Here is a 25,750-nt window from a genome sequence, read left to right as displayed (position 1 = left end):
AATGAATTTTGCCCACCCCTCCAAAGCTCTGCCCATGCATTTCAGTCTAGATCTGCAGTGGCACCTTCTGCTGTTGTAGTCCTTGGACATCCCCCCCAGCTCTGCTGGTGTACTCCTGTTATAACTGGAACACCTGCTATCCCTTGGTATGTCCCACAGCACCTGCTCAGCACTGTAGTGAGTGCATCTCCATCCCAACCACAGCATCTTCTGATCAGGCCTGCTAACTTTAGGGGAAGCACTTTGAGGTGTAGGGACTAAGCATGAAAGCATTAATCACTTTTAACTTTTCATTGGAAGCCAGATCTCCTGCGCTGAAAGCCTTGTGCACGAATACCCTTTACCACGGGGTCTTTTGTGCAAGGGGTATTTGATTTTATCAGTGTGCAAGGAGCATGCTCTAATTGCTGCCCCAACATCCTTTCTTGTTAGTTTAATAAAACAAATGTGTTTGGGTGACTAAGCTATGGTCTGTTATCACACATGAGGCCTTAATGTGTTCTGGCCCTGTGGAACAGGTCTACAAAGGTCATGAAATGTTTACATTCCCTAGTTTCTGTCTTGTGCTACTGTGCTCATACATACAGTTGATATGTGGTACCTTGTCCCACCCAGTGTGTCGTGTTTGTTTTTTCTTTTGTCTCGTTATTGCCGCTGATTAACGAGATACTATCAGGGATAAGTATGTCTATTGCCACAGGAAGCAGATTGGGCAAAAATCCATCTGAAGAAATCATTTAGTATGTGGGTGGGAAACTTGAAAGGTTTCCATTTAAAGATGGTTTGTCTCCATGTTTTTTGTCCAGACAAAAAAAAAAACCCCTAGGTTTCATAAAAAAGTGTGTGTGTGTGTGTACTGGCTGTTGGGTCTGTAGGTTAACAATAATGATGTTAACCAAATAAATAGGAATTAATTGAAAGAAGAGAGAATCAAAGAGCCTTTGCCTGCTCCATGACAAGGTATTCACACCTACATCTCAGCTAAGTCAAAAGATTTCTACAAAACTTGTTTTCCATTTTCCATCCAGCATTTTCCATCCAGCTTCACTGTTAAGTGACTATTGTCATATTAGTGACAATGACTTTGAAAGTTCTCTTTAAATGGTAAGTAAATAGAGAAATAGAAAACTAGGACAACTCAGCCACTGGCAATTAACTGTCTTTAAATAATACAATGTTCTTTCAGTAGTTGCCCGAAATAATCTGTATCTGCCTCTGTAGGAAATGAGAACTGATGTCTTGCAGCAAAAGTAGATCTGATTGCAGACAGAAAAATGACCTGTTCTTTTAATATGCAATCCAGCATAGCCTTGCTAATTCATGCGCACACATGGGAGATTCATTGCAGGTTGTTTTGTCATGGCTGTTCACTTCCTAATTCAACTGTAGAATGTGCCTCATTCACCTTGAGGAATGTTCAGTTTAGTTTTAATGATGATGACATTTCATATTGTCTGAGTAAATGTTCTCTTGTATAAGCAAAGCTTTCCTTGTAAGATGAGATCTCAACACATCACTTTTCTCACTGCATCACTTTGCTGTTAGGTCTTGGCTGAAAAGTGGAGTGAGACTGCCAGGTGTTTTTGTGAGGATTATCAGGTGTTTGGTTAATAAGGCCCTACTGGGTGGGGTCTGAAACGACTTGTTTTAACTGCTAGGATAATACAGGAGTTTTCAAACTGGGGGTCAGGACCCCTCAGGGATTCACAAGGTTATTACATGTGGGGTCGCGAACTATCAGCCTCCACCCTAAACCCTGCTTTGCCTCCAGCATTTGTAATGGTATTAAATATATTTGAAAGTGTTTTAAATTTATAAGTGGGGGGTCGCACTCAGAGGCTTGTTATGTGAAAGGAGGCCCCAGTACAAAAGTTTGATTACCACTGGGATAATAGAACAAAACACACTGTGCTCTGCTTGATGTGATACAGCACAGATTGTTACAGTGTAGCTTGGACCATGAGAGTTTCTTGACATTTTTGTTGCAAATTAGTCCATAGAATGCTCAGGAAATGAAAATTGCATTGCCCCAAGGCCTGGGGCTTGCGTTACTTAGTCCTGGACCAATGCCCCAAAACAGTGCTATCTTCAGAGGCCAGTGACAACTTTTACATCTGATATTTCTTGAACGTGCATAGAGTTCAAGGCCAGAAGGGACCCTATGATGATCTTATCTGACCTGCATAACACAGGGCAAAGGATATTCCCCAATAATTCCTGCTTCAAGTTTATATCTCTTGTTTGAGCTGTAGCATATCTTTTAGAAAAATATCCAGCCTTGGATTAGAGATTTCAGGTGATGGTAGCCCCAACCCATCTTGTGTGATTTGTCAGGGTGAGACTTCTGGACAGCAGGAATGTTTTCATGACCCGTTAATGCTCCTGAACTGCTAGTTGGAAATTCTCCAGACATTTGGCTGTCCTCTGTTATCCTACAGATTTTCAATCTGATTTATTTTTAACTAAGAGTTTAAGGAGAAACAGTCTGCATTGTGTTGGATAAACCATTTCCAGAGTGCAAGCAATTATGCTAAGCTCTTCGTTTCTTCCCCATATCCCCAAAAAGATGGTCATATTGCAGCTTCTTTATTTAAATGCAATATAACTGAAGCACAAACCAGTGTAACCAGCATAAACCTAGGCTTATGTCTGAGCAGTGTGAGGTAGCTCAAGACCTTGGGTTAATGGATATTAATCTGAGGAATAAAAAGAGCCTGTAGAATACAGGTGCTTTGAGTTAAATAGTGTCAAGCTGAGTACCATATTCTGTATCATTTTGTTTTTTTATGTCAATTATTTTAATGTAAGTAGATTCTGGAAAATGAGTCTAACAAGAGTAAAGGGTGCACAGGTGTATAAGCATCCTTGCTGCAAAAGAAATAGAGCATTATGCTAAGGGGAAGGACATTGGCTACACCTAAATCTTAAAACGTGGCCAGTGATTTTTTTCATGATGCTTGCACAGGAGTGAGTATAAAATTCATAGAATATCAGGATTGGAAGGGACCTCAGGAGGTCATCTAGTCCAACCCCCTGCTCAAAGCAGGACCAATCCCCAACTAAATCATCCCAGCCAGGGCTTTGTCAAGCCTGACCTTAAAAACTTCAAAGGAAGACTATTCTACCACTTCCCTAGGTAACACATTCCAGTGCTTCACCACCCTCCTAGTGAAAAAGTTTTTCCTAACATACAACCTAAACTTCCCCCACTGCAACTTGAGACCATTACTCCTCGTTCTGTCATCTGCTACCACTGAGAACAGTCTAGATCCATCCTCTTTGCTCAAGTGAAACCACTGGCTGTATTGGGGAATGTTTGGAAACTTCACTCTGGTGTCCAAAAAAGGTAGAAGAGGTTGTCCATTCGTAAATATTACCTCAGATGCCCAGTCCTCTTATAACTCTTCTCTGAACCCCTGTCAGCTTGGTAGACATTGACTCAGCCGGATTGCCATGATTTTCTCTTCTAAAGATGTTAGTTAACCTGTCGGCTGCCTCCTCTGATTAAGCCTCTGTCTGACTTATTGAGCATGGCAGCAGGGGGACTCTGAGCTGCTGTGCCAGCGATTTGCCCTGCACACCAAAGGATCAATGGCTGTGCCTCCGAAACGAAAAGACTGACACTGATCTGGATTACAGCTGACAGGAAATTGAGCTCTTCAGTGATGGGTACAAGTGGTGGAGAGGAGGAGGGGCTGGCTCCACAGACTTTGCATCAGGATAGGTCTTAGCAGTCTGGGCTGTATATAGAATGGGTGGGTAACAGCCCACCCCAGCCCTTCCTGTAGGGAACACTTTCAGAATGAACCACCCCCTTTCTTTGTTTCAGGTCTGGCAAGAGGATTAAAAAGACACGGAAGTATGACATAATCACGACCCCGGCTGAGCGAGTAGAAATGGCCCCTCTGAACGAAGATGATGATGATGATGAAGACTCAACAGTGTTTGATGTGAAATACAGGTACTGACCCATGGGTGGGTCTTGGTTAAAGGCTGCCTCCTGGGTTCTGTTAGCTGGGTGGATGGCTCTTCCTTTCTGCACACTCACAAAGCCTTGTCAAGGCTTAGCTCTGTCTCTGCTCTTCCCTTCAATCCACAAAAGCTTCACCACTCTCCTCTCCATGGCCCCTGCACCTGAAACCTAGTCTGCTATGCATCCAACCTCTCCTCCTTAAAGCATGTAATTTCCAACAAGCCTAAAAGCCCTAGTCCTCCCTGCAGTGAAGTGCCAACAGAAGAGATGTGCTCAAACAAAAAACTGTATAGAACTGACAAAGGTTAATGGGCTGAACTTCCCTGCTCAATCCTTTGCTGCTTGTTGCATCCCATCCCTGATCCTTCCTCTGTATGTTACATTCTTCCTGTACTTGTATTTGTGTTGAGATACAGCATGGCTAGAGGGCAGCAGGAGAGTGTTAGAAGGGAGCCTTATTCCCTGTAGAGGGAAGAAAGTTTGCTATAGATTAATTAAAGCACCTGAAGCCAGTCACATGATAAAAACCCCCCTGCTTCAATCAGACAAGAGGAGGAGTTGAAGCAGAGTGGATTGGCACTGGAGCAAAGAGCAGTTTGGAGGGAAGCAGAGGAGAGTTTGGAGAAGTGCTGCGGTGGGCTAAGAAGACCAAGACCCTAGGTAAAGGGACACCTGGTTTGTGCAGAGGGAGGGCAGGAAGCCCCACAAGCTGAAAGGCAGGAGAGGGAAGTAGCCCAGGGGAAGGAACCACTAGTTCAAGCGGTTTACCGCTATCCCTAGGGCCCCTGGGCTGGGACCCGGAGTAGACGGCGGGCCCAGGTCCCTCCCTCTCCACTCCCCTGCTCTAGGACACTAGTGGGGCAGTTAATACCCCAGTTCAGGGGCAAGAAATGGTGCCCTGAACAACCCCCCCCACCCCACAAGAAGAAAAAGCGCGAGACCCATCATAGTAGTGCCGGCAATTTGCCACAGTGTGTAAAGCGCTTAGCTCACATCTGGTGCTCTTCATAAACAATATGTGTAGGGTCAGGCCCTACCAGTCTAGAGCTGCTTCTCTCCACAGCCGCTGTTGTGACCACGTGGGGGAAAAGCTGACAAGCTTTCACAAATGGTCTCTTGATTTGGGCGTCTCTGGGTCTGAGGCACGCTGGTGGGACTTTGTGTTGGGGAAGCTTGCTTTGCAGATGCCTTTGCTGTATCTGCTCTGTGATAAACAGAGGGCTTCTGTCGCCAGGGCTGTCAATCAGGCCCCACTCAGCAGCATAAAATCATTACCCCCTTTTTTTTTTTTAAGCGTTTGACAGCCCAAAGTTTCAGTTCCTGTCCTGTTAGAGAATTTATAGCAGCCTCTCAATGCAGGTGGGCTCTTGGGCTCTCTGATTTCTGGCATCAGTGTATTTGAATCTCTTATTTTTATTTGCCTCAGAGTGGTGACAGCAAAAGGGTCAGGTTTCTCATCCAAACAAAGACAGCCAAGATCCCTGGTGCTTCGGCTAGGAAAAGCTCTGCTAATGATAAGGCTGCATCTGAATCCAGGCAACTCATAATTAGGAGCTTGTCAGAGACTTGCTCATGTTTCCCCCCCAGGCACAAATGCCCACCCACACACTCCTAGTTCTGGAGGTGCGGGAAGCAGTGCATTCATTCCAAGGGGCACTCAGTGGGCACGTAAGCATATGGTGCTGTGTTTTGCTTTGGTAATTTTCAAAATAACTAAATACATCTCCCCCTAAAAGAGTTAGTCAGGAATAGGGAGCTGGTGAAGAATGACGGTGAGTCAGTCGTTTTGAGATTTGTAAATAAATAGCTCCCAAACCAGAATAGTCTCTTCTTCCCCTGGCCAGCTGTCGGAGCTCCATGTAGACTCTCTGTATTGGTGCTCATCCCCGATTAATCATCGGCTGCTCTCTTGGGAGAGCTGCTGTTGCCACTCCTACAGGGCTTTCACCACTGCAGCTGTGAGCGGTGTAGCGCAAGCTGGCACTAGATCAGGACCATGAGGACCTGTTTGCCGTTGACAAAACCTTTGAGGGGCATGCAGGGTCACTGAAGTAGAATGTGTTTTGGATACTTAAAATGAGAAATGCAGCATTGTTGGAGGGAAACCCAGTGCCTTAGATTTAGAGCTCTGTTACTATGTTTGTGTTGCAGTTATGCCTGAAGACCCCAGTTGGAGATCAAGTCCCGTTGTAATAGGCACTGTGCGTACGCACACCCCTCAAAGATGGTCCCTCCCCCAGAATGCTTACAGTCTAAGCATCTGAGGAAAGGCAATAGATGGATACAACAGACAGACAGGGAATCACAAGGTAACAGCAAGGCCCTGATGATTAAAGTAAAAAAGCAGCATTCAGGATTTCTTTAATATAAGCATACAAGTTGGAGTTACTCAAGTCTGGAAGATATGCTTTTTTTCCCTCTTGTACCATTCAGGTCTTAGACCGACACTTGGATAGTGTTAGTATATAAGAGAATTAGGTGAAGTTTTGCATGGGGAAAATTTTGACTTCTGTTTCTGGCTCTGCTGCTAACTTGCTGCATGATCCTGGGCCTCTCTCTGCCTCTATTTACCTTTGTGTAAAATGGGGGTAATTGCCTATCCTTCAGGGACCTGTAGTGCTAACTGCTTGGAAAAGTGGCTTCAAATGATCAGGCAAAGGGTGCCTTAGAAGTGAAGGTATCAGAGGGGTAGCCGTGTTAGTCTGGCTCTGTAAAAGCGGCAAAGAGTCCTGTGGCGCCTTATAGACTAACAGACTTATTGGAGCATAAGCTTTTGTGGGTGAATACCCACTTCGTCGAATGCATGTCAAGTCTGCATGCATCCGACGAAGTGGGTATTAACCCACGAAAGCTTATGCTCCAATATGTCTGTTAGTCTATAAGGTGCCACAGGACCTTTTGCTGCTTTTCGAAGTGCAGGGCATTGTTCCAATAAGCAGGATATGCTTTACACCTGGGTGTAGTTCTGACAAACCACCTCCTTGTGCCATTCAAATCCCTCCTGAGATGTGCTGGTTTTGCAGCTTTCCAGTGAATTCTGCAGCACAGGGCACACTCTTGGTGCTTAATAAATAATATAGACAGCATGTTGCACTGTCTCTTGAGCAGCCTCGAGTGTTGGCTTATGCATTGGAATTGCTTGAGCCTGAATTGGGGAGTGAACTGTCTGAACTTGACCTACTTCTGCTCTGACCGCTTCTACTGCTCTTCCACTCTCTTCCATGAGTTCCAGAGAACTTCCTTTGCAGGCATTTTGGGGCAAGGTTGAAGAGATTTTTCTTAACACAGTGAAAAGGAAAATCTCAGGAAACAGTAGTGCTGTGGGAAAATGCATCCAGTAATGAAACATTAGGCAAGCCCATTGGAAACAATCCGACTTGAGAGTCGTAGCCATGTTTTCTACTATTTTTTTTTTCTTCTCCAGAGCATGTTGTACTGCTGCTTTTGCAGAAATGAACTCAATCTTCTTGGGTTCCTTACAAGTGCAAATGGGCCTTCACTAGTCATAGATACATGTACATATACACACACCCCTCCACTTTGTGTGATACTTACAGTATTACCACCAACGGGATACAGCGACCATAGATATTGTTCACCATCCTATACCTCAGCTTTCTTTATTCTCGAGGAAATTCTAGTACAACAGATATCAAATTCTGCATTTTGAAAATGCTTAGCTACTTTAGGGATGTGGTTCCTGTTCTCCAGCAGTACAGCCCTAGTTTATGGGGAGTTACCATCAATCCCCTAGCAGAATTGAGATGGGGAGAGGTTCTCTGAGGATTTGAATGCTATAAAAAGTAACAAGGTCTCTGAATTGTGTGTGTTTAGATAGAGCAGCCTTCTAGGCAGATCACTGATCTGTTAGACCCTCATCAAAGATTGTATCACATCCCAAAACAGTTTCTACCTTTTCACCAGCACTAAAGTCACAAAGAGGTTTCTTTTTGAAGCACTGGGTTTGTCTTGGGCGTTTTCAGCACGTGTCCCACCATGAAGAGGAAGGATTCCTCAGCAGGATCCATTGTCTGAAAAGAACCTTTCTCCAGTTAACCATGTTTCATTAGCAAAAGAAGGAGAAATGGGGATGGATCTCCAGAAAGAGCTGGCTGGGTGCCCTACCTCTGTGATTCCAGTTAGAAGACATCACTAATGCAGCTACTCTTGGAATTCCAAGCGCCATGTCCAGCATCTTGTTCCTTCAGTGAACGGTTGCCTTGTGCTGTTTGCTGCCTAAAGTGCAGACGGCAGCTGACGTGCATGCCAGGAACAGAATAAAATGAAGATCTGACACTTGAACAAATTGGACAACTATACTTTGATGCTTCCAACGTTTTACTGTTGCTCTACAAATAAAGAGGCTGTTCTGAATATTTAGCCAGTATGTATGGTTTGTAACGAGGCTTCATTAACTGCTGCTTTAGCAAGGTTTTATTTTTCTCCCCACCTCCACAAAACCTTGTGGACGCTATAACACTGACATGTTAAGTGAAGCTGCAGCCGTTCTTCAGGGCTGATGAACTAGGGAAGGGACGAGACTGCTGTTTCAGCTCATTAGCTAACGAAATTGAGAAATAATGAACCGCCATGAGTGGGACTGAAGACTGGTGGATAACCTCACATGAGAAGTGCCTTCCATGGGCAGGAAGATCCCTGCTCCCCTCCTTTTTATTTTTCTTCTACGATTTTTAAATAAATTGAATGCTGACGGGAGAGTGCCTTTCATTATCAGCCATGGCAGTGCTACAGCTTTACTCCACTCGTCTCTGATTATCTTATCATGAAGCATTTCCTTTTCCTGAGCAGCTTTTCCCCTCCTCATACAGTCTCTAGCACATGGGGATATGTCGGCTTTGTCTGCAGTAAAGACTCTTGGTCTACTGATCACTGATTGGATTCCCCGTGCATCCTATGATATATCACCTGTCCAGACACAAGCATTCCCAACAGTGTGTGGGCGAGCATGCCACCATTTGGACTAGAATGGCTTCAAGCAAGGCTAGCCACCATATGGTCTTCAACTCGATGGGAATCACTGCTGTAATTGCCTCAGTGGTGTAAAGGGTACTCTATCCACTGCTCTGCAGTGCACTGGTCTCCAGGACCCAGAGGTGGCTAATGTGTGCGTGCTGCACTGATGATACTTACACTGATGCAGTGCTACTTCTTGAACTGCCAATGGTTTGGTTCTCTAATGCAGGCCTGGCCATATTGTCACCCTCTGCTATAGTGAAGTCCCATGCGGGAAGGAGAAATCCAGTAATGTTCTGCCATCGCCAGGGAGCCTAGAAATCCATTTGCCACGGAAAAACATGGAATTTGTGTTTTTACAGTGAATCTTTAGTTTTTAAATTTTGTGAAAAATAAAAACATATACAGTAGAACTCTGTTTATCCAAGGAGCCTCCATTATCCAGATCTCCATATTAACCAAACCACCACTGCCTGGGGCTGACAGTGGCTGGGGCTCAGAAGGGCAGCTGGTGGTTTGGTTAATATGGAGAACAGATAATGGAGGCTCCTTGGATAAACAGGGTTCTACTGTATATCAGTAAACATTGTGTTCAGCTGTTACCTATATATAATGTACCTTGGGAAACTAAAGTTCAACGTTTCATTTTAATTGTGGAAAAACACAATTTTTTATTTTTTTCATTGGAGAATTTTGGTTTTTTTATCATGGAAAACTAGGATCTCTGGTCATCAGTAACCTTCTTACAGAGGTAGCCCACAAACCTCCAAAAATTCCTTCTGGTTTCAAAGTAGCACGTGAAATTATCTGTCTGCTGGCTTCCTCGATTCAAACTTGCATCCAGGATGTTGAACTGCAGAGGCCTAACCATGTACATTGGAAAAGGAGAGAGGAATGATTCATTTGATCTTGCTTTTCTTTAGTACGTCTGTTGAGAAGGATTTCAAAGCATTTCGCATAGACGGAAATCCCTGCACAAAGGGTCAGAATGCAAAAGGAGAGAGAACTTGTTTTACAGGCAGTAATATAGAATGGCATATTGGCTTGTATGTACCAGCAAGGTATACCGCTGGTATCCCTACATGTTACTGGGATGTGCCAAAGCAAGACCATAGCTTTCAAATATCTGGTGCTCTCATTAAGATGGCAACTGGGCAGATCTCTCCAGCTGGCTTGGAATATCTTTCTGAGTGAGTCCTGGCACTCTTCTTGTTAACAATCTTAATGGCATTCATGCTGTGTGTGAATACGAAATAACTCTTCTGATTTACCTGATGTTCTGAAGCCCTAAATAACTAGCCTCATATTTTGGGTTCAAAAACTAAATCTGTATTTAACATGTAGGCAAGATCTGTTTTTACATCTCTTCTTCACTTGCTTCTATATTTTGGAGCATAATTGAGATTGTTCTCCCCTTCCCCCATGCAAACAGCATTCTAACTGCAAGCCAATTGCTGCTTAGCTGTGTAGCATCGGCAGCAGGGGAGAAGTAGCACTGATGGATTGTAAGTCTGATTGTTTTCATGCAGTTCATTTTCTTCGTTTGATGCTTCGTCCCCATGTGCAGTGGTTTCTAGCCCTGTATGTGCCATTGAGAAGCAGCAGATGGTGTAAATTGGGCTGCTGTCTGAAAGTTACTTTAGGATTCCGCTGCATCTTTAACATCTTGCCACAGCGGATGTGTTGGTAAAATCCACCCCCTCAGGCTGTGCAACAGTGAACAATAACCACCTTTCATCTGCATAGCTGGCTAATTAGACCACGAAAAATCTTAGCTGAACAAAATCCTGTCTGTGGCTGCTAAAGCCACTGACTGCCTGTGACAAATACAGAAGTATACCTGTATTGGATTAGATTCTCCTGCAATCTCAGGATCAGGGAAGTGGTTCTGTCAACATCTTCTCTCATCCAGAGAGCGCAGTTTCTTGTGTGACAATAGTCTGAAACGTGTAACACAAAGGCTGCCATAAAGCAGAGATGCAAAACCACTTAGGAAATAACACATGCTTGAAAGCCTCATGAAAACAATTACTAATCTGGAGTTGCGTTTTTGTATATTTTTTTTTAATAAAATAAATTGACCTTGTAAACTGGAGTAATAGGAATAGGATGAAATTTAATAGTGAGAAGTGTAAGGTCATGCATTTAGGGATTAATAACAAGAATTTTAGTTATAAGCTAGGGACGCATCAACTAGAAGTAACGGAGGAGGAAAAGGACCTTGGAGTATTGGTTGATCATAGGTTGACTATGAGCTGCCAATGTGATATGGCTGTGAAAAAAGCTAATGTCGTCTTGGGATGCATCAGGAGAGGTATTTCCAGTAGGGATAAGGAGGTTTTAGTACCGTTATATAAGGCACTGGTGAGACCTCACCTGGAATACTGTGTGCAGTTCTGGTCTCCCATGTTTAAGAAGGATGAATTCAAACTGGAACAGGTACAGAGAAGGGCTACTAGGATGATCCGAGGAATGGAAAACTTGTCTTATGAAAGGAGACTCAGGGAGCTTGGCTTGTTTAGCCTAACTAAAAGAAGGTTGAGGGGAGATATGATTGCTCTCTATAAATATATCAGAGGGATAAATACCAGAGAGGGAGAGGAATTATTTAAACTCAGTACCAATGTGGACACAAGAACAAATGGATATAAACTGGCCACTAGGAAATTTAGATTAGAAATTAGACGAAGGTTTCTAACCATCAGAGGAGTGAAGTTTTGGAATAGCCTTCCGAGGGAAGTAGTGGGGGCAAAAGATCTATCTTGCTTTAAGATTAAACTCGATAAGTTTATGGAGGAGATGGTATGATGGGATAACATGGTTTTGGTAATTAAATATTCATGGTAAATAGGCCCAATGGCCTGTGATGGGTTTTTAGATGGGGTAAGATCCAAGTTACCCGGGAAAGAATTTTCTGTAGTATCTGGCTGATGAATCTTGCCCATATGCTCAGGGTTTAGCTGATCGCCATATTTGGGGTCGGGAAGGAATTTTCCTCCAGGGCAGATTGGAAGGCCCTGGAGGTTTTTCGCCTTCCTCTGTAGCATGGGGCACGGGTCACTTGCTGGAGGATTCTCTGCTCCTTGAGGTCTTCAAACTACAATTTGAGGACTTCAATAGCACAGATATAGGTGTGAGGTCTTTTTTAGGAGTGGTGGGTGAAATTCTGTGGCCTGCATTGTGCAGGAGGTCAGACTAGATGATCATAATGGTCCCTTCTGACCTAAATATCTATGACTCTATGACTCTAAATTACACTAAAAATTCAAGAATTGACTGACCGGTCTGTGAGGATGGATAATGAATATGGAACCTTTTGTTTCATGATCACTGATGGGTACCATGTAAGAAGCCAGGATAGAATAACGGGAGGGATGGAAGGGGACTTGAAGAGGCAGAATGTAAAAGCCAGAGATGGAATTTTGAGGCCAGGTGTCTGAGATCCCCTAAATAAATATTTAAAACTACAAACATTTCCTGGGTCTGATCAAACCCTCCACCCCTCCCCTAAAATTAGATGATATTCTTCAGTTTTTGAGTACAGATGCTCATTTTTCCTTTTAACAGCAGCAGTGAAAATGAGAGGTGTTTTAGAAATGTGGTATCTTCCAAAGTATTGACTGGTGGTGGTGTTGCAGTTACATATCTGGGGTGCTACAGTGAGTAAGTGGGGCTTTTGTTCAACTGTCAGTATAATTAGCTTCAACCAGAGCACAATGGTGTAAGCACAGGCTTCTTTACTGGATAGGTAAAGCATAAGTTAAGGTGTCCAGTACAACCTGCACCTTGGTGTCAGGGAGTCTGTAGGACTTGGTACTAAAAAGGTTAGTGCCACATTAGGAGGCCTGGACTTACCACCCTCTGCAAAATGTTCCTTTCATGAGGCAATTTAAAACATCTGCATCAAAATTCTAGGGCCCAGAGTCCTTGCTGTGGCTGAGATGTATGGGGCCTTCTTCTCTGTAAATAATGCAGAGTATATTATATTAATCGCTCTCCACGGAACATATCCCTGCCAGAGCTTAAATGGCATGTGCAGCCTTGACTGGAGTGCTGTACTGTGTGCTTGTTACAGCAAGGTGTTTGGTCTCCGGAGAGTGGCTATAACAGATTTCTTGCAAGTGAAAGCTGGAGGCCTCTTCTGTATGATGCTAGGCTGTTTAAATGCGTGCGGTTTTTTTTCCAGTAGGCAGAGTGGGGAAAGGCTCTGTATAAACGGAGGGTATCTTTTATTCTCATGTGAAGGGGTGAAAATCACAGTAACTCATTCAGTCACTTACTATAAATACAACAAATTGCCTGGAGCATTGGTGCTGCTGTTAAGGGTTTCCTGGCCAGGTGCTGCTGTGGATTGCCAGCGCCAAGGGGCCAAAAGGCATTTTTGAAGCCTGTGTTCTTTCCCCGTTAGGCTAGATGTGCTATGAAAATTAGTGCTGAGCACAGAGGCTCCCTGGTGGCTCCTTGGCTTAATATGCATAAGTGCTGCGGTTGTACCTAAAAGTTCTCCTGACTCCTGTCTGCTGTAACTGCCCCTGCCGAGGCAGCTGCATCTCTTCTCTGGTTTTTACCTTGTGGGTGCGTGGTGGAGGGAGGGGAAATGAGGGCTCCAAGAAGAAAATGGTCTGTGTAGCAAGCAGAAGGACCCCAAGTGAACCAGTTGCCTGGGGAAAACTTCCTTTCTCGGGGGGTGCTCAAAGCTGTCCCATTCCAGGAGAGCAGCCACAGACTGTGGCTGTGATTGATTTAATTCTTATCCCTGAGCTTTGCCTGTTGCTCAGAGTGCTCTGGCTAATTTCCATATGCAGAAAATCAAGTCAGTGACCAAAATCACCACAGAAATCAACCCCTGCTTGAGGGACCCAGTGGTGGATAGTATTGTTGTTTCTTTTGTTTTCCCCCTTGTACATAGATTCCCATAGTTGCATATGATCTATTTAATAACAAAGCTTCTCTGACCATACTAATTCTTTTCCCTGGCTGTCTTCCTTGCCAGGTAAAGCTGTTGCATGGAGCACCGGTTCCCTGTGAGAAGTCAGTCAGCTGTCGAGAGCCCTGCTGAAGCTTAACTGTGAAGGAGAAGCTTTCATCTCTGCAATATTGAAACCAAAACAAACATTGCTGCCTCCGTGATGTTATTTATACAGCACACAGCAGCAGGGTGTTTGATTCTCTGCCCAAAATGTCACCATTAAACTCCTGGTTTCCAAACTTCCACAGTAGAATGACCTGAGATCCTCCTCGTAGACTCTGCTCTGTTGCTTGAAGAGGCTGTGGGGTTGCTAAAGCATATGGGGTGGATACAGCACTGTGTATAGACTTTCTGCACTCACTGGTCCAAATAAATTTTTGTAAAAGGTGGGGGAAAAACCCAAAATTAGACCCCAAAAGACTTTTTCCTCTAAAAGCTGAATCAGATACTTTTGGTCTCTGTTAAACAGATCTTGTGTTTTAAAGACTTGGAATTGTATGATCCTAGGCCTAGAGAAATACTTGCCCATCTGATGAAGGCTGGTGGCTGAAACTGTGCTGAAATGTTACAGTGTGCGTGGTGTAGGGTTCTTTATTTTTTTAATTTTGTGACTGTTGTAAAAAATTGTAATGACTTGCTACTGATTTTAACAATTGCACTAAACCCTCCTATAATGATGTACTCGTTTTCCAACAGAGCTCTGGTCAGACTTAGTTAAATAACATGAGACCATAGGGAAGCAGAAAAACTATGCAAATACCGTACTACAGGAATCTTGGATTAGAGGAAATAGATGTCTATTTTTGTAATTCCCCGCCCTTCATAGGAAGTAAGACAACATTTTTTGCCATCTTGTGTCCTCTCCTGGCTGTAACTCCTCTGCTACTCAAATTTTTAATCAATCTTTTTATGAAAGATCTGATACGCGGTTGTTAAATTTCAGGAAGAGAACACTGGTTCTTCCTGCCCCCTTCTCCTTGGAAGCATTCGTGCAAAGAATCCTCTCTGCACCACCCTGGAAATCTGCCCGCCGGCTGGCTGCCAAATCCCATATTACACTAAGATATGTTTTTCCCCTTGCTATCTACAATGCTTCACACTGGTAGAGCTGTCGGATTGCTATTTTAAAAAAACTAGAATATCTGTAATCTAGGCTGATTAAGATCCATAGCCTATGAGTTCTGTGCATAAATTCAGTGCCATTCTTTGAAAGCTCTGAGTTCAAAGTTATTGGCATGGTTGTTCTGTTTTACGGTGTTCTTGAAAAGCAGCTACAGTTCTGATGAGCTTTGCTTGACATATTGACACTCTTATTGTGTGTTCTGCCAATATTTATGTCAAATACCCTTTTACTTTAGGATTTTAACCCATTTGGAGCCTCTCTTGCCTTTATGATGTTAAAATTACCTCCTGTTTTTGGAACGTACCAACATTTGCTTGACTCTTTTGGTAAATTCTGCAATTTGCTTGGTGGGTTGTGACTGCTAAGAGTCTGTTGCAAAGCTGCCTCTCTGTAATGACTGCTCAAAGGCTGCTCATGGAATTCTTGATTTGTTATCATGACAGTAGGTTATACTACTCTCACTTGTTCGGAGCACTCCCAAGGCTTGCACCCTGAAACAGCCTGGTATAGATGCTGCACTCTTTCTTCACTCCACTTTGGCTCTTTGCAAGAAGGCCTCCGTGTTCTGCAATAGCAGTTTGCATTGACAAAAGCAAAATTGTAGTAGTCTTCTGATGAGCATACAGTGCAGTTTGGTGGTGTCCCTCTGAGTCCTTGCCTGATGTAGCCCCTACATTCTAAATTCCTTTCCCCTTACCTGCTAAATGAGAGTGTTCTGTCACTCCATGTTTCCTCTTTAAAGTGTAGCAATGGTCAGAAAAGTGACAGAGTAAAAAGTTCACCTTCATATTCAACAGATCAACTTCCTGTGTGTCTGATTTCATACCTGCTTGCTTTATTGGCCTGTGCATTTTTATTCATAGTGACTATGCGGAGCTTACACAGCTCTGGAGGAGCGAACTGGATTCCATTCTGCTTTATGAATCTTTAGCTAAACTTTTGAGTTCCAATGGTGGAATTGTTATTGCTGGTGACAACATGATAGGCAGAACCCAGCTGTGTTTTCATATCCCAGGTGGCGTTTCCAGCACTGGCAGTTAGCAAAACCGGCCTCTGTAGACTTGGAGTACATTTGCTGTGGGAGACCGAGAATGCAAAGGAAGCTCCTGATGGGATTTCTGCTGTTACTTTTCAGACTGTTAATACACTTTTAAAGTGGATCATTTGTTGGGAGAGAATCCCATTCTGTACAGAGCAATGTGGCGAATAGTATCGTGCATTAAAAGAGGGAGCCAAAGCAGTTGGAAGTCAATAAAAGGTGGTGGTGGAAAATTCTTTGATACAATTGTGCTTTCATCTGAACTCTACCACGAGAGTATTCAGCAAAGGCTTCACAGCTGGACCATGTTGGAAAATTCCCAAAGCAGAACTAATATTAGATACCCAGGCAATATCAATATACTATTTTTATCCTTTATCATGGAGTAAATTCAAGTCACTCCATAGTGCTGTTATTGAGCAATATTTAATGTGTCAGCTAAGAGGTAAAAGGTGGAGAAATTGATTAGGGTAGGTCCAAGCGCACTGAGCTCCGGATTGCAGGAACCGCAAGAGGCCCATAGGCTAGGATAACACGCTATGGCTTGGGAACACTTTCAAGACGGCATGTTACAGAAATGGACTAGGTGGCTCTCAGTAGGCAACGTGATGTCCCTTTGGAGTTGGTAAAGCACTATGAAGAAGAGCTGAGTTATGGGAAGTTCTTGGACAGGTTGAGTCCTGAAGTGAAAAATGGCAATGCTGGGTAGAAGGATGGGTTAAAGCTTCAATTACCTTGTTGCTGAAGGGGGAAAAGAGGGTGGCATGGCTACTCTCTCAATGAAAGAGCCATCATGGCATTGTGTTTGGACATCCCTTTCAGAGGAGAATTTATGAAGAGCATCTGGAGCTCCAGAGGACATGTCCTTGGTCTGCCATGGCTTGTCTGGAGTATCCTGAACTTTTTCTGGGACCGAGGGCACTTTTTACTGCTGAAGACCAGATCCAGGTTCTGCAGATGTAGAGAGAGGAGGAAATAAGGCCAGTTTCAGTTTACCTAGTCTTTCAGATGGTCTGAGCTAACTCTTGCTGAATTCAGTGGGAGTCTGTCACTGGGATTTGTCAGGCTCTATGAGCACTGCTGAGTTTAAGTAGGTCAGAGGCAGTCTGCCTGACTTGCCTATTGCTAACAACCAAGGTTGTTTCTGTAGTCCTCCAGTGAACCTTTTGGTGGGGAACAATGTGATTGTTTTTGTTTTTTTTCTCCCCGCCCTCCCCCCCTTCGCCCCAAAGGCACCAAGGATGTAGGTGCCCAACTCTCTTTGGAATAAGGACAACTAACTCCCTGGGGCTCCTTTGGTAAAACCCAACCCTTGTATATAAACTAATGGAGGCCGGAGGAGAAATGGCTGCCTGATGAAGGAAATCAGGACACCTTTACTAGTGTCAGTCAAGGTCATGTCACTGAACCTAAGTGCTTGCCTGATGTTAAATTACTATTGTAAACATGGGACGATATTTACCTCTTTCTAAAGGTCACTATTTGTGATTTCAGATGTTTGTCTAGCTAAATATTTATATAGGTTTATTTCAGTTAAGACTTTAAGAGAACTTGATGTAACTCATCTCTATAGTGTGTGTGTGTATGTATATATATATAAAAATTGTGTAGGTGGTAATTAGTTACAACATAGCTTAAATGATTTTGGACTATCTCATTTTAGGTTTCTGTTGAAGCACGGCTAGCCATTAACCACTACATTAAAGTAGTACATGTTGTGTGTGTCTTACACTGTAGAGTTCCAGTCTGGTTGCTGTTGTAACCTGGTCAGTGTTTGCAGCTCTTTGTGTTGCATAGTCTTAAAGTTGCTTTGGCAGAGAGTGGTTTTTAAAGGCCCATTTTTATTTTATAGAAAATGGAGAAACACTACTATAGAACATTCATGTTAAATTTAACTTACTACTCAGCAAAATACACTTTAAGTACCAGTTTAATCAAACCAATAGAGAGCAAGTAAACTAAAGGCATTTTTACTGGAACATGCCACAATGCGGAGAAATACCTTGCTTGTGACAAATTACAGTCTCCTTACTCTGCTGACCATAATTCTTTTTGGGGAGGTTCCATTTGAGAACCCACAAAGCTCAGCTGATCAAAGGCTGTCCCCAGCTCCTTTCTCCCTCTGGGTCTGCTCTTCTGAGAGAGAGAAATCACTTGGGTAGAACTACATGCCTATATGGCCCTCTCAGCAAGCTGAACAAGGGACAAGGTCCATCTCACCAGAAGGAGTAAGTTGGAACTGGATGAGACTTTTTCAGCAAAAGGCTGAAATGATTGCAGACCCTTTTTATAATCCTTGCTAGTTTATAACACTAAGTTGCATACATCAGACTTTATTCCAAGCACAAACTGACTTAATGTCAGTAAATGAGAGCACAAGCTGGAGTGTATTTGGAGAGCCAGTTTTGTAAGTATATCCTCTGAATTACTGTTGATAATGTAATTTAATCAGGGTGGAGATTGTGGATTTAAGATTTCTCTTTTCAGTTTCTGCTTCTGCCGGTTTTGTATGTGGCTTTGTAAGAACCATGCAATCACCAGGCCATTGATGAAAATGTTGATTTAGAATTTGCCCTTGTGACCAAAAGCTTCCATTAAAAAAAAAATGGTAACGCAAGTTTGGATGGACAATAGGAACTGTTACATGTTACAATAGGAACTGTTGCTATTAAATATGTTCTTGTATAAATCCACCCCTGAGAGCTCTGTTTGGGAAGAGGGCAGGGGTGATAGGCCTTTCTTGATAAACTAAACAGTAATAAGTCACCAGGACCAAGTGGTATTCATCTCAAGGAACTCCAATGTGAAATTGCATGCCTACTAACTGTAATCCGTAATCTATCATTTAAATCAGCTTCTGTACCAAATGACTGGAGGATAGCTAATGTGACTCCAATTTTTAAAAAGGGCTCCAGAGGCGATCCTGGCAATTACAGACAAGCCTGACTTCAGTACTGGGCAAACTGGTTGAAACAATAGTAAAGAACAAAATTGTCAGATACATGGATGAACATAATTTGGGGAATAGTCAACATGGTTTTTGTAAAGGGAAATCATGTGTCTCCAATCTACTAGAATTCTTTGAGGGGGTCAACAAGCATGTGGACAAGGGGGATCCAGTGGATACAGTGTACTTAAATTTTCAGAAAGCCTTTGACAGGGTCCCTCACCAAAGGCGCTTAAGTAAAATAATTCATCATGGGATAAGAGGGAGGGTCCTCTCATGGATTGGTAACTGGTTAAAAGATAGGAAACAAAGGGTATGAATAAATGGTCAGTTTTCAGAATGGAGAGAGGTAAATAGTGCTGTCCCCCAGAGGTCTGTACTGGGCTCAGCCCTATTTAACGTATTCATAGATGATCTGGAAAAAGGGGTAAACAATGCGGTGGCAAAATTTGCAGATGATAAACTACTCAAGATAGTTAAGTCCCAGGCAGACCGAAGAGCTACAAAAGGATCTCTCTGAACTGGGTGACTGGGCAACAAAATGGCAGATGAAATTCAATGTTGTTAAATGCAAAGTAATGCACATTGGAAAGCATAATCCCAACTGTACATATAAAATGATGGGGTCTAAATTAGCTATTACCACTCAAGAAGAGATCTCGGGAGTCATGGATAGTTCTCTGAAAACATCCACTCAATGTGCAGCGGCAGTCAAAACCGTGAACGATGTTGGGAATCATTAAGAAAGGAATAGATAATAATAGGACAGAAAATATCATATTGCCTCTATATAAATCCATGGTACACCCACATCTTGAATACTGCGTGCAGATGTGGTCACCCCATCTCAAAAGAAAAAAACATTTTGGAATTAGAAAAGTTTCAGAAAAGAGCAACAAAAATGATTAGGGGTATGGAACTGCTGCAGTATGAGGAGAGATTAGGAAGACTGGGACTTTTCAGCTTGGAAAAGAGATGTCTAAGGGGAGGGATGTGATAGAGGTCTATAAAATCATGACGGGTGTGGAGAAAGTAAAGAAGGAAGTGTCATTTATTCCTCATAATACAAACTGGGGGCCACCAAATGAAATTAATTGGCAACAGGTTTAAAACAAAGGGAAGTATTCACGCAATGCACAGTCAACTTGTGGAACTCCTTGCCAGAGGATGTTGTGAAGGCCAAGACTATAACAGGGTTCAAACAATAACTAGATAAATTCAGGGAGCATAGGTCCATCAATGGCTATTAGCCAGGATGGGCAGGGATGGTGTCCCTAGCCTCTGTTTGCCAGAAGCTGGAAATGGGTGACGGGATAGATCACTTGATGATTACCTGTTCTGTTCATTCCCTCTGAGGCACTTGGCATTGGCCACTGTCGGAAGACAGGATACTGGGCTAGATGGACCTGACCCAGTATGGCTGTTCTTATGCTCTTAAGAGAGAAGGTGTCACTGGTGAAGTTCAGTCAATATAAAGGGGAATCTTGCTTTGTCCCCCAATAATGATGACTCCCAGAATCTAATGTGCAAGCCCCTTTGTCTGGAGGTCCAAAGTAGACAGATACAAGGAAGGCAACACAGGCAACATGGCGCAGTGACCGGCTGTCTCAGGGAAGAAAATGAATCAACACAATCCACGTTGGTCCTCACCACAACTCAACTCAACAGCCTGGAATCATGCAGACAAAAGTCACTGAGTTTTCTTCAGCTCCTAGACAATAGGATGAACATTTTGCAGCTCACTGAATCCACCTTTGCTACCCTGGAGCCTGCATACCTGGCTGCCCCAAGCTTCCAAGCTTTTTTGCCTTTGAAAGCCTTTGAGCTGGGCCTTTTTCACCCCACCCACTGGGAACACGGCAGCCTGTGGTTTCCCTGAGCGGGATGCAGACTAACCTAATTGCAGGCAGCTTTTAGGGTAGTCTCTTTTGTTTCCCATTTTTAAAGGGAAGCCCACAGGTTTCCCGTTTGTGAAGCCAGGATCCAGCCTACCCGACATGACTGGATTGGGTGTTCGTGAAGGGCTCAGGTGTTTAGGTGCAATCACTCTGGCAGTGCAAAGTATCCTTGTTATGCTGGATAATAAAGCTGTGGTTCAAGACAGCTTAAGGGGTTTATGTCAGATACATGCTTTCTATCGATGCTACTGTCATGGAGGTGATAGTCTGCTTAGGCTCTTCATGGGCCAGTCCTCTTCTCGTACAACCCTTATTTCAAGTACAGTCTTATACCTTTCTAGACCCTGGAGTAGTGTGAAGAGAGCCTGCCAACAAAGGATTATTGTATGCATCATCCCTTGCATGAGCCAGTTCGCTGTCTCTCCCTGTTGCATCAGATTGTCTTGGTCCTGACATTTTCATTTCTCACTTGATAACAATTGCAGTAATAGTCTAAAGGTAATTCTGTGCTGCAGACAAAGAGCAGCTGCTGTCCAGTTGGTGTCTCTCTTAAATTATGTCCTGCTGCCTGCAAAGTGAATTTAAACATCCTGATTCATAATAAACCTATTAAAATGCCATCAGGATTCAGCCACCAACCACAACAGATCAGCTGTTTTGCAGCTCTTTGTGGGGAGGTGAAGGCCATCTTTGTTATACTTGTTATATATATTGTTATACTTTTCTAAGGTATTTAATTCACTCCTGGTGGAGCAGGGCATGAAGCCTAGAGGTTTGTGACAGAAGCAGCAAGATACTAAATTGAATATTTTCATGCAGTTTGCACTGTGCTCTCAGGAAAGCTACAGAGCTGGGAGGATCTCTCTCCCAGTTTTGGGCTGCAGACATAAGGAGACCATGTAATGAGAGCAGGTAGCTAATACTGTTTCTGGGTTGACTTGTGAATACTGAATTCATTTCCAGGCAACTTCTCATTAGAAAGATGGGGACAAATGGGAAGGAGCTTGGAGAAGAGAAGCTAAAATGATCATGGACCTGGAGAAAGTGATGTGTGAGGAAAGATTAAGAGTTTAAAACATACAGCTTGGCAAAGAGACTCCAAAGGCTGGGGCTGTAGGTGGGAAGGGAAGGCAGGCATAATACCACAAATATTTGAACTCTACAAATACCATGGAGTCAGCTTGACTTATTTGGGGTGTATAAGTAGGAGTAATGGGATAAATGTGAAAGGGTATTACCAAGTTGTTTGATTAATTATTAAAAGCTAAGTTTTCTGACGGAGCTTGCCCTGCCTTTTTGTTTAGATGTTTTAAAAATAACTTTTCTCCTCTGATGTTTAGAAGGATTTTGCATGGTGCTGAGGGTAATGCCAAATGCACTTCAGCCCTCTCCCTTTCTCAATGTGCATGTGTTTGCCTGCTGCCTTTTTGGTTTCAGCTCTGCTGCTGTAGCTGGTAACCACACTTGTGCTGTGCCTAGGACAGGGCTTGCATTGTCAATGCTGACTTGGATGCAAAGTGGACAAACTGAAAAAAAAAATGTTTTTTCTCTCATACAGTGGTGGTGATCGTAGGGATAACAATAACAGCAATAAGAACAAAACTTGGGTGGCAGTGGTTTGTGATGCCCTTCTTAAAAAGGGTTGAATATTGAAGAGCTGACTCATTCCTGACAGTGAGATCTATTAGAGTATGAAACTGTTTCCAAGGAAAATAGTGGAAACCCTAATTTGCTTGGGACACTGATAGCTCAGCTGGATTAGTAAAGTTAAAAGCATAATAGTGACTTGGCAGGGGGATGGACTGAATGACCTGATACAAGAGGTTTCTTCTACCTCTAATTTCTAGCATGAATGTTCTCCCTCTGCAGTTGTTTGACAGTATCTCATAAGGGCTTAGTTTCCCAGTGACTACTCATTCATGGCTAACTAAATGAGCTGAACGTGCTTAAAAGATTTATCTCCTCACTGTATTTTCCACTGAATGCATCCGATGAAGTGAGCTGTAGCTCACGAAAGCTTATGCTCAAATAAATTGGTTAATCTCTAAGGTGCCACAAGTCCTCCTTTTCTATTTGCCACTTAGTTTTCCTGAAGCAGTTGTTTTTAAAGCTGAAAGGCAAAATAAAAAATAGATAAGGTCCTTTATTGGTTACAATGTGTAAGGTTGATTTCTAGGCTTTTTCTGTCCTGCTTGTGTGTGTGGTTTTCTGGTTATTTACATGAGCTCTAACTCCTCGTTCCTGTTTGCTGGACGACTTTGGAGGACTTGAATGGTGCATGAGGTTCTGTTGAGTGCTGTGGCTCATGATCCCCTCACCCAGTCCAGAGATCTACTTAATCACTGGCCGAACCCCTCCCAGCTTGGTATCATCTGCAAACTTTGGCCAGGACAAGCACCTGTCTGGGATGGTGACTCTAGGTAACACTTAGTCCTGCTTCAGTGCAAGGGACCGGACTAGGTGACCTGTCGGGATCCTGTCAGTCCTACATTTCTATGATATTTCTGGTGTAGTGGAAGGCTAACCCTGAAGGAGTTAAACTACGTTACTCTAACAGGAGAACACAAGTAAATTCTTAATGTTCCAGTTCTGTCCTAATTACTGCCATTTTAGAGGAGACACCACAAAGCATCCGAAAATCTAAGCTGCAGATTCTTACACATAACAGGAATTTTATGGTAGGGTGAGGAGTATCTCAGAACTTCAACCACAGAATGGGAAATAAACTAGATGACCTACTGTTAGAGCTCCATTTCTACCTACAACCGTCCATGTTTCAAACGGTGTTAGCCTTGCTTCTACATATTCTACATCTATGGCCCCCAGCATTGTCTTATTTGAGCACCTTTCTGACTCTTCTTGGTTTGTATTACCTGTCTCTCTTTAAATATGTAACTTCAATTTATATTATTACACAATCCTAAAGTTTATTGTTCATCAACTACCTTCCACTCAGAACCACTTTGTTGTTTCATAGATTCTTAAAGCTAGAACCGCCTTTGTGACCATCTAGATTCCTGCACCAAGACCAGTGATTTGTAGCTGAAATAATAATGATGGCAGTATTCCCATTTTATAGATGGCACAGAGATGACAGTGACTGGCCTAAGGTCATAAGAAGTCCGTGATTGAGGCAGGGATGGAACCTTTTTCTCTCAGCTCCTAGTTCTAAGGCTGGACCAAGTTAAATCTTTGAGCTGAAACTTGCATGCAAAGAGCAGGCATCTCTTCTGGCTGTGGGAGGAGATGAGAAGGGGCATACATTTGCTTGTGTATCTCATATCAACCTTGAATCTTGTATCAGCCTCAAATAATCACTGTGCTGATGACAAGTGGAAAATGCTTCATCCATCTTAGCTCTTTCAGTCAGTGCCCCTGCAGCCTTTGCCACTGAGTTCATGGGCTGCCCCTGCTTCCTGGAATAAGTAATTTTTTACTGTATGTGGCCTTTTCTCCAACAGGCTGCTGCCCTGACATACATTTAGTTGGAGAAAAGGTTATTTTATTTTTTTAAAAAGACACCACCTTTCTCCTCATTAGCTTTGGATTTGTAAAGGTTTAGATCAGGTTAACAACATTTGACATCTTCCTACTTCATTTCTGCTGGCACATGCCTGCAAGAGTCTGTTACAGCAGTGCCCCTTGGGCAGTGTCAGAAAGGATTGGTCTTTCTCTCTACTGTTTTATGTACCGCTGAAGAGACGGATTACCCACCATAGTATCCAAGGGCTTCCCAAGTGAATTAGAATGGCATAGAGGGTGTGTAGGGGATTTAATGAATTTTTTTCACTATTGTCCCTTCCGTGGTTACACAACCCAAGCAGGGTCTTCTGTATGAAAGCCTCAATCCTGTTGGTTATGATGGAAAAGCTTTACCAATGAGGGCCGTTCAGCATGTCCTGAAGGTGGTCACTCTTCCTTGCCCTCAGACAGAGTGAGAGACTCTCGAATGCAGTCAGTCAACTTGTGATGAAACTTCTGTCACTAGCACTCAAGCTGTGTCCCCTCCAGTTGTTATGGGGTCAGCCATGAATTAGCCTCACCTGTGTGGACAAGGCTGGTGCAAAGGAGGTCTAAGGGCCATTTCTTTGATAGCTGAGTACCAAAAGATTGTTATAAGGTCCTACTAAACCAATGACAGATTGGTCTTGTCAGAAAAGCATTATTCACTACCAGAGCTTTCGGGGAATGCTCAGGCTCCATTAACCTCCGGGGTCTGCCCATCATATCAAATCAGTCATCCCAACAGGAGCAGAATGCCTAGCCTGGAATCACAGGAAGTGATGGTCAGCCCATGGGACAGGTGAAATTTCCAATTGCCCAAGCTCAAACTATCCCAGATATTAGATCAAAAGTGTATTCCAGATGTCCTGCTACTGAATATGGAGGTCTGGCATCCTGAGACTACATATCCCAGCATGCACTGCCCTCTCAATCTATGAGAGCACATTCCGAGACCTGTATTGAGGCTGTTTGAAAGCCAAATATATTGTAGTAGGATTAGCACTCCCAAATCCTGCTGAACTTAAATAAAATGATGATTAGTAACACTCAAGCTATTTAAGGAATTGGCGTGGTTGGCACTAAACAGCTGCTTTTTACTGACCTGTTCAAGTCGACAAATAATGTTGTCCCTGCATGGCTATGTAATCATTTTAAATCACCTATTTACTGCACATTGTTTGTTCATGTTTAAAGAAACAAATGGTTTGTTCTTTACTTCTGATAGTGGGTATGTTAATTATTCAGCGTTTGTTATTTGTGGGCTATAAAGGCAATCTGAATTTATTTTCATTTCTTCTATGTATAAAAGCTGCAGGGTGTACT

General features: G+C 43.1%; 1 protein-coding gene across 1 annotated transcript in view; it reads left to right on the top strand.

Moving 5' to 3' along the window:
• FAM174B (family with sequence similarity 174 member B) overlaps positions 1 to 23,069 on the top strand; it is a 32,364-nt gene extending 9,295 nt beyond the window's left edge. Inside the window, exons 2-3 of the mRNA XM_073304213.1 lie at positions 3,830 to 3,961; positions 13,941 to 23,069. Of these exons, the coding sequence (XP_073160314.1) occupies positions 3,830 to 3,961; positions 13,941 to 13,944 (136 nt within the window). The 3' untranslated portion in view covers positions 13,945 to 23,069. The remainder of the gene's footprint in view (positions 1 to 3,829; positions 3,962 to 13,940) is intronic.
• Positions 23,070 to 25,750: the final 2,681 nt, after the last annotated feature.

This window comes from Lepidochelys kempii, chromosome 10 (genome assembly GCF_965140265.1).
Source record: "Lepidochelys kempii isolate rLepKem1 chromosome 10, rLepKem1.hap2, whole genome shotgun sequence".
In the NCBI taxonomy this organism is placed as follows: domain Eukaryota; kingdom Metazoa; phylum Chordata; order Testudines; family Cheloniidae; genus Lepidochelys; species Lepidochelys kempii.
This window is presented reverse-complemented; position numbering and strand designations above follow the sequence as displayed.